Source organism: Nothobranchius furzeri, chromosome 3, assembly GCF_043380555.1.
Source record: "Nothobranchius furzeri strain GRZ-AD chromosome 3, NfurGRZ-RIMD1, whole genome shotgun sequence".
In the NCBI taxonomy this organism is placed as follows: Eukaryota; Metazoa; Chordata; class Actinopteri; order Cyprinodontiformes; family Nothobranchiidae; genus Nothobranchius; species Nothobranchius furzeri.
The window spans coordinates 45,824,269-45,833,413 of record NC_091743.1 but is presented as its reverse complement, the minus strand read 5'-3'; the positions used below and the strand labels follow the sequence as shown (position 1 = coordinate 45,833,413).

Genomic DNA, 9,145 nt, shown 5'->3' with positions numbered 1-9,145 from the left:
TCAACATTTTTATACCAAGGGGTGGGATCTGAATTGAGTGCAGCAGCATGTGTGTTGTCACAATAGACAAGGATACGTTTAAAATATGGTTTTATAGTTATTACAGAGTTGATTGTCCAAATTAAGCATTTCAGAAGCCATTTATTTAAATATAAGAATTAAGGCTAAAATGACCAATGGAGAAAAAGCAGAAAATCAACAAAATCTCATTTCCTAGTCAGTTTTTTTATTTATGTAGAATGATGGCTACGTCATGCTGGTTTATCACTTAAAACTCAGTTTAATGGTTGGTTTTATTTTAGAACAAACATCTGTTGGGAACAACTTGGGGTGATTCAAAATAACATCAAAAACCTAGTGTTTCAAATCATCACTTGAGCCAAATAAGGCCACCAGCTGGTGTTCGTACTGGGAGATGTTCCTCTTCATGATGTCCATGCAGGGTCCCAACAAGCGCTCGAAAGCCTTAATGTCGATTACTGGACAGAAAACACAAACATTGCATGTTTTTAGGGTTTTAAATAGTTGATGTGACTGATTAAATGGGAAAAAGTACATTCAATTCTGATTTTGTGTGTTACCAAACCTTAAAGCTAAACTAGTAGGCTTTTAAAATGGTCTCGGTTAGAAACGCTGGACATTAGTGCAAGTGGATTCAGGCAGTCTGTGCTAGATTTTGACCTTGTTATTGACTTGTTGAAACAAATTGATCTGTAGGACTGTGAACACCCCCTTCCCCCACACTGTCAGATAAAAACCATAACTTTAAAAATAGGGTCAACGTTTGAAATGCCAGAGACTAAATCAAAGCATGTTCAGCACTAATAACTGATTCTAAATGATGTATTGGAAACATTTTTAAAAACAAAATACATCCCATAGACTAATTAATTAAAACAGCTCTGGAAAACTTACAGAATACATAGTTCATCATAAATTTAGGTAAAATTTCCCCATAAAAAGGAAAATAAGTTTGAATTAAAAGTTGTTTTTTTTTTACGTGTTTTTGCTTTTCTGCTGGTGTGAACCTATATTAATGTCGATGGTGTGCACCAGGGGGCTTCAGAGACCAACTTGCTTATTTTAAGGTCAAAGATCAGCAAGTACACAGTAGGTTGCACAGACTTAGAAAAAAATCTGAGGAAAATTTGTGGCCATTCTGGTAAAGCCTTCCTTTCATTCAGCATGTTTCAAAAGCAACAATCTGAACTTTGAATCATGTAGTTTTTTTATCTGTAAAAGTGATAGTTTCACTCTGTAGTATAATATAATGTAGGAAATATGTTTTTTTGTTTTGTTTTTGTTTTGCTAAGCCTGCCCCCGTCCCATAGAGCCCCATGCAGTTTGAATTGAGTGGCGCTCAGCATTAGCCAATAGCGTTGGACATTTGTTTACATACAGATATCAACAATCACGGAGCGTGTGTACGCCATTGTGGAAGTACATAGACTGATGCAGAGTTGGTGACATGGGCAATTAAGTGTTACACTGACTCACTGACCAGCCGATCGACGTGGATAAAACTGTTGGCACCCTTCGGTCAATAAAAGAAAAACCTACAATGGTCACAAAAATAACTTAAATCTGACAAAAGTCATAAAAAATAACTATTCTATGAAATTTAACCAATGAATGTGAAACATAGCTTTTCAACCATGCTTCAATGGAATTATTTAAAAAAATAAACTGGACAAAAGACTGAAAATTATGTGACCAAAGGGACATGTGAATTCTAAGTGTGCCCACTAATTAGCATCACAGGTGTCTACAATCTTGTAATCAGTCTAATGAGCTTTGAAAGAAAAGCGTCTGGACTTCTATGAGTTGCTTGAAGACGTTTCACCTCTCATCCGAGAGGCTTCTTCAGTTCTAAGGTCAAATGGTGGAGAGTCCCAGATTTAAACCCAGTGGGAGTCCCCCCCCCCCCCCCCCCCGAGTTGTACAGTTGTACATATTCAGAAAAGTAACCCTCTCAGGCTCAAAATAAGTTTTGATAAAAGGATGAGCAACTTCAGGGATACTTCTGAGTTAAAAAATGCTCATGAAATACGTATGTGTAGTAACCAGGTAGGAAGGTTTTAACTGTTGCAAATCTGCAACGCCTGCCTCCAGAGGGTTAAAATCCATGGGATTGTAGCCAACCTCCCTGGACGTGGCCATAGGAGGAAAATTTCTGACTAATGAAAGAGACGGATAATCCGAATGGTAACAAAAGAGCCCAGAAAAACTTCTAGAGATCCAAGGTGACCTTCAAGCTCAAGGAACATCAGTGTCAGATCGCACCATCTGTTGTCGTCGTTTGAGCCAAAGGGAGACGACCAAGGAGGACACCATTGTTGAAAACAAATCAGAAAAAGCCAGACTGGCATACACCAAACGACATGTTGTCAAGCCACAAAGCTTCTTGCTGAATGTCCTATGGACAGATAAGACAAAAAATTGAACTTTTTGCTAAGGTGCGTCAGCTTTAAGTTCAGGTCATGGGTCTTGCAACAGGACAATGACCCAAAAACACACAACTGAATGGCTAAGAGGAAAACACTGGACCATTTGAAAGTGGCCTTCTATGAGCTCTGACCTCAGTCTTATTGAGCATCGCTGGAAGGAGCTGAAACATGCCGTGGTAAAGGCACCCTTCAAACATGAGGCAACGGGAGCAGCTTGCTCATGAGAAGTGGGCCAAAATACCTGCTGAGAGGTGCAGAAGTCTCATTCACCGTTACTAGGATTAATAGTTTGCTGTGATTGCCTCAAACAGTTGTGCAACAAAATATTAAGTTAGGGGTGCCAACATTTTGGTCCAGGCCTGTTCATGAATTTATATTTTAAAATAATTCCATTGAAGCATGGCTGAAACAATGCCGGACTTTCATTGGTTAAATTTCATAGAATTGTTATGTATTACACATAAATAAACAGCATAATGTGTGGATATTAATTATAAAATAGTGTGTTTTAGCTCTTTTGCTAAAGTGCATGTTCATGAATGCGAGGTGTTGCTTCCAGCCATAATCGTTGCAGTGCGTTACGGCAACAGATACTAAAAGAAATGAAAAATAAAAAAGTAGCTGTATTTTGTTTCAAAATTTACAGATGTTGCACTCATTCCCCTCTAAAAACATCAAAACATCAATGTGTTGTAACAAACCTAAACATTTGGTGTTGCCCACGGCGTAGACCGACGCTGCACGAGGTTTGTTGGTGACCAGCGCTAGCTCTCCAAAGTACTGACCTCTTGAGCAACGGGCCACCTCTACTTCCATGTTATCCTGCTGGCCAGCCTTCGTCTGCAGCAGACGAACACCACTCAGTTTGTAGATTTTTCCTGAAAACTCGGATATCATTTTTACCGATTTTATTGTTAAACTGCACTTACTTTGGTTTTGATCATTATCTTCACCTCTCCTGATTCCACAATGTAGAAACAGTCGGCCTTCTCGCCCTGCAAGAAGCAGCAGGAAAACATCTAACTCACCCTTTTAGAATAAACAGCTGATCAAAAACTACCTGTGCGATTATCCGCTCTCCGTCACTGAACGCTCGAGCTCCCAAAACATCAACAATCTTCATCCTCTCGGAGAGCTAAAAGCATAATGACACGTGAAACACCTGTTCATAGATCTGTATGTGTGTGTGTGTAGGCACCATTCCACTTACAAACCTCCAGACACTTAAGAAGTGGGACACACTCTATGAAGGCCTCATACATCCTCCTCTTCTTTGCGTTGTTTTTTACAATCAGCCTGTGAAACGTGGCTCGATCCTGAGAGAGGGACGAGGAACAATCAGAGTCTTTTCTCTAGGTTTAACTGACGGCAGACCCGAGGTCCCACTCAGGCCTGTGTGACACTCACCAAACCCCACAGAGCGCCCTCTTCTGTTGCGACGATTGTAGCAGCTCGAGGAGTGTTGTACATGAGAGCCAGCTCCCCGAAACTCCCTTTGTTGTTATACTTTCCGACACACACGCCTGCTCCATCCTTTTCCACCAAAATATCGTACACTCCTCTGAAATGTTACATCACAACATCCCATCAAAGCAGAAACGTGAATGAAATGTCCAACATTGACTTGTGCAAATTAATTAAAAATAAACCAATCAATCAAACTTTATTTATATACCACTTAATCATGCAATACATGCAACTCAAAGTGCTTAACAAATTAAAAAGACCCGCATACCCACATTCCCTCCGAACATCCCCAGAATTTTAAAAACAGTCCGATAATAAAAATCCCTTCACAACACTCATCCTTCGGCACACACGCACACACACGCCCCCCCCCCCCCCCCCTACCCCAAATAGAAAAAACATGATTGGCTGAGATCAGATGAGCCAAACCAGCTAAGATAAGGATAAGGAAACGCCATCAGGGGAGCCATCCGCCCCGACAGCAGCAGATCCACAGCAGCAGCCAAGGCACCGACACAGGGTGCCCAGGGCAGGGAGGGCGGAGACCTCCACCTCCACCCAGGCACACCTGGAAAGCACCCAGGCCACCACAGCTGACCACTGCTCCCGGGGCAGAGGGCACCCACAGAGGAAACACTGGAAAAAGGTTAAATTAAGGTTAAAATATAAAATCATAGGAGCTAAAATGAGAATTTTAATATAAAAAGTTATATAGATATTACAATAATGTTGATCATATATCTATGGTAAAAAAAAACTGTTTAAAAATAGCACATATAGAGAAAGAATACATAAAATAAATAAATAAATGAACGAATAAATAAACAAATAGACAAATAACCTAATTAATTAACTGATTAATTTAAAAAGTGATCGTAATCAGTTCAAAGCCAAGCTAAAAAGATGGGTCTTGAGCCTGTTTCTAAAAACATGAAAGTTCTCTGTGGCCCTGAGGTCCCCTGGCAGCTCGTTTCAGAGGCGAGGACCGTAGTACTGGAAGGACGCCTCGCCGTGACTATGTGTCCTGACTTTAGATATGACAAGGAGATGGCTGCCAGAGGAGCGCAGAGACCGCGTGGGTTCATATGCTAAAAGCAGTTCTGACAGATAAGAAGGCCCAAGACTGTAAAGACGCTTAAAAACAGTTAAAAGTATTTTAAAATCGACCCTGAAACATACGGGGAGCCAATGCAGAGATTCTAAAACTGGAGTGATGTGCTCCCACCTCCTGGTCTTCATCAGGACACAAGCTGCTGAGTTTTGTAATAGTTGTAAACCTGAAATCCTCTTTAGGAAGACCAGAAAGCAGGGCATTGCAGTAATCTATCCTACTGCTGATAAAAGCATGCATCAGCGCCTCCATATTGGCCCGAGAGAGAATGGGGCAGATTCTGGTGATGTTCTTTAGATGATAAAAACCTATTTTGGTGATATTTTTAATATGATGGATAAAAGTCAGCTCAGAGTCAAAGATGACACCCAGGTTCTTCACCTGTGAAGATGGATTAAGAGACAGTGATTTTAATTTGGTAAAAGTTTCTCTCTCTGGGCCTGAGGACCGATAACTAAAACTTCAGTTTTGTCCTGGTTGAGCTGGAGAAAGTTTTCTGCCATCCAGGATTTAATGACCAAAATGCAGTTAAAAAGTGTGTCCATTGGCCGTGTGTCATCAGGAGACACAGAGAAGTACAACTGTGTATCATCAGCGTAACTGTGGAAATTCACCCTGTGTCACCTGATGACCCCGCCAAGAGGGAGCATATAGAGGTTAAAAAGCACTAGGCCTAAAATTGAACCCTAGGAAATAAAGCCCTTTACTCACCTGTCTATGACGTAGAAATTGTCCCCGTCGTCTCCTTGGTCTATGATGTGCTCTTGAGGTTTGACCAGCACCTCGAACATGGCATCCAACACCTCAGAGAACTGCTCCTGTAGGTGACAGTAAGGAAGACAATCAAGTTTGTTTGTTTTTGTTTGAAAATGAATTTATTGATATAGAATGCCATAAAAGTAATTCAAAACCCAGTAAAGTTTCTGCATAAATATGACTGTAACAGTTGTGAATATAGAAGAGAAAATTAGTTGGATATCATTAATCTGGGCAGCAGTAGATCAGAAGGTAGTGCAGGTTGTCCAGTAATAGGAATGTTGTAGGTTCAATCCTGTCTCTCGCCAGAAAAGGCTGCTGTTGTGTCCTTGGGCAAGACACTTAACCCACCTTGCCTGCTGGTGGTGGCCAGAGGGACCGGTAGTGCCAGTGTTTGGCAGTCTCGTGTTAGTCAGTGCACCCCAAGGCAGCTGTAGCTATACTGTATCTCATCATCATCAGCGTGTGAATGGGTGAATGGGGTTATAGAACCCTAAGAAGTTGCTATACAAATACAGGCCATTTACTATTTAACCTGCCAATAGCAAACCATGAAACCGCCACCCCCGTGCTTCACAGCAGAGATGTAACTCACTTCAAAGAGAAAAAGAAAGATGATCTGATTATCTTCCATACATGATCTTTTCAGTAGTAGAACTCCTTTTTTATTCCTCGTTCTCTGCTGACCTTTATTCTTAGAAACGTGAGAGTTACACACAGCCTGTGTGAACAGTGTTCCTTCCAATCTGCTGAAGGAATTTGATCAAATTCCTTTAGAAATAAAACCATCAGCATATTTCTAATCAGTCTGACTATAGTGGTGAATTTCTCCACGTGTTTCCAACTGCTTCCCGTTTAAAGGGGTTTACCTTCTCCAGAGTTTTGAACAGCAAGATGTCTTTGCATGCTTCCTGAAGCCGTTGACGCTGCTCGTCTGTTTTGGGATGAACAACCTGAGGCTCTGAGTTATCGTCTGCATCATCATCAGGGTCATATGCCTCAGCACAAACTGCACAAGCAAAGACAAACTAAAGGACTGCGCCCTTCATCACATTCATACAGCATCGTTCTTTCACTTACTGACCTGCAACCCTGCGAGGTTTGTTTCTAGTGAATCCTGAAAAGAGAGTCCAAGGTCAGCAGTGGATTAAAGATGCTTGATTTTCTTGTTTAAAGCTCATCAGAAGTATATTACTCACTGGGAGTCTCCTTCTCCTCCTCCTCTTCATCGTTTTCACCTGACTTGTCTGAAACATTTTCAAACGTGCCTTCCTTCCCAGCGGAAGTGGTGCTGGGTGTCCCGTCCTGCTGCTCATTCTTCTGGTTCTCCAGAACTCGTGTGAAATGCTGCACAGCAAACTCAGCCAAGTTAGGAGGCCTGTGACGAAGCACCTCCACTGTGAAGCCCTGCAGCAGCTCCTTCAAACCCTCTGGTATCTCAGCGTTACTCATTATTCAGGTTCAGATCTTCTAAAAGAATTTCATCTCCACTGAGTGAACTAAACCCTCAGCTCTGGATGCTCGGATGATCTGTGTAGTTCCATCAGCAGAGAACACTCTCTCCCTCTTCTCCAGAGCTCTGCTCCGTATTGATTCTTTTATCCAGCACAGCCTGTTGGAAAGTATTGACCCAAATGTTTCATGTCATGTGTAATTAAGGGCTGTCTAACTGATCAAAGCTCAGGAACAACTCATATGGAGTACTTGTAACCGTTTGTACAGAAGGGCGGACTGGTACCAGGATTCTTTAGCTGATCTAACAGGTGAACAAAGATTTTGTATTAAGCCTTTATTCTCACTGCATCCTGAGCTCCGTTCTCAGGAACTTAAGTGTAAGCTTTCCATGAAACTCCAAAATATTTTTTGTAAATGATTTAAGAGTTTCATCCATAACCCCCCAGCTAAATAAATAAAAATGTAAATATTGTGGTAATTTTGTCCTGTGCGGTCGTTCCTTTTGACAATATTCACTGCAGCTTCTACATGTTGGAAAAGTAGTTGTTAAGCTGAAAGTCTATTCCTTAATCAAGCAGTGGGATGCGAAAGTTTGGGCAGCCGTGTTAATCTTCAGGATTTTTCGGTGTAAATCGTTGGTTGTTACAATAAATTATTATTTTTTTGCTAAATATATCATTCAGGAGACACACACAGTGATATTTGTGAAGTGAAACAAAGTTTATAGGATTTACAGACAGTGTGAAATCATTGTTTAAAAAATTAGGCAGGTGCATTCATTTGGGTGCTGCTTTTATTAACAAAATCAAGACTAAAAGGTTAACGTTTAAAGAGTGAATTATCAACATTAAAAGACCTGGTTAAAACTTTATTAAAAGTTTCACCAAAACAGAAGGTGTTTTAAAACCTACAGAGTTGATAAAAGTTCTAAAACAATCTATTGACATCAAACTCCTGGTTAAAACTTATGTTAAAAGTTTTACCAAACAGAAGGTGTTTTAAAACCGAAGTCAATAAAATTGCATCAGCAAGTTAACCTTTAAAACGATCCCTCTGGATCACTCAGAGCTTTAACTCTTTAAAGCTCATCAACTCTGAGTTAAAACTATGTAAGTTAAAACACTTCAAAAACGAAGGGGTTTAAAACAAACTCTGAGGCCTGGAGGACAGCAGAACCCCTGCACTGCTGCCTCTCAGACTTCTTCTTCTTCTGGCGTTTCATTGGCGGTTGGCAAACAACGAATGGTGCATTACCGCCACCAACTAGTGTGGAGTGTGGTCTGGAACAGCGCTCACAAAACAAAACCAAACATGGGGAGACAAAAATATATATATATATACATACATACATACACATATGCATATACCTCAACGTCTCCCAAAAATCCTTATCTCTTTCAAAAACCGAAATTAAATCGGAAAACAGTCACTTTTTGAATTCTGTCTCAATAAATCAACAAGATCTAGTTTCACTTTCATCTGACTAAGATTTTGAATCATTTTCCTTCTTTCAGCCTGATATTTCTGACATTGTAAATAACATGATCTATAGTTCTACTTCTATAGTTATACTTCTCCACAATAATCACATTTTCCTGTATTATGTTTCCCTATCATGAATAATGTATCGTTCAACCCAGTATGTCCAAACCTTAGTCTAGAAATGATCATCTCCTCTCTCTTACACCTTCCAGTGTCTCTCATTTCTCCTACTCTTCTTTGAATTTTATACCTCCATCTTCCCCTCCTGTCCTCCTCCCATTGTTTTTGCCATTTTTTCTTCATTTCTTGCCTTATTATGCTCTTGATCTCTTTTTGACAACATTGAACATCTAACTGAACCGATGTATTTATTGTTGCTTCCTTAGCCATCTTACCGACTTCTTCATTACCTCTGATTCCATAATGA

The 9,145-nt window shown here is 40.4% G+C and overlaps 1 protein-coding gene across 1 annotated transcript; it reads right to left on the bottom strand.

The window, feature by feature from the left end:
• Positions 1–267: 267 nt before the first annotated feature.
• On the bottom strand, positions 268–7,951 carry prkar2ab (protein kinase, cAMP-dependent, regulatory, type II, alpha, B). Its single transcript, XM_015974412.3, has 10 exons — positions 6,981–7,951; positions 6,866–6,898; positions 6,651–6,790; positions 5,737–5,843; positions 3,855–4,008; positions 3,662–3,763; positions 3,508–3,582; positions 3,377–3,442; positions 3,149–3,287; positions 268–479 (listed from the first exon to the last, which is right to left on the bottom strand). The coding sequence occupies exons 1-10, from the start codon at positions 7,231–7,233 to the stop codon at positions 355–357; spliced, it is 1,194 nt and encodes a 397-aa protein (XP_015829898.3). The 5' UTR covers positions 7,234–7,951; the 3' UTR covers positions 268–354.
• Between the last annotated feature and the right edge of the window lie 1,194 nt (positions 7,952–9,145).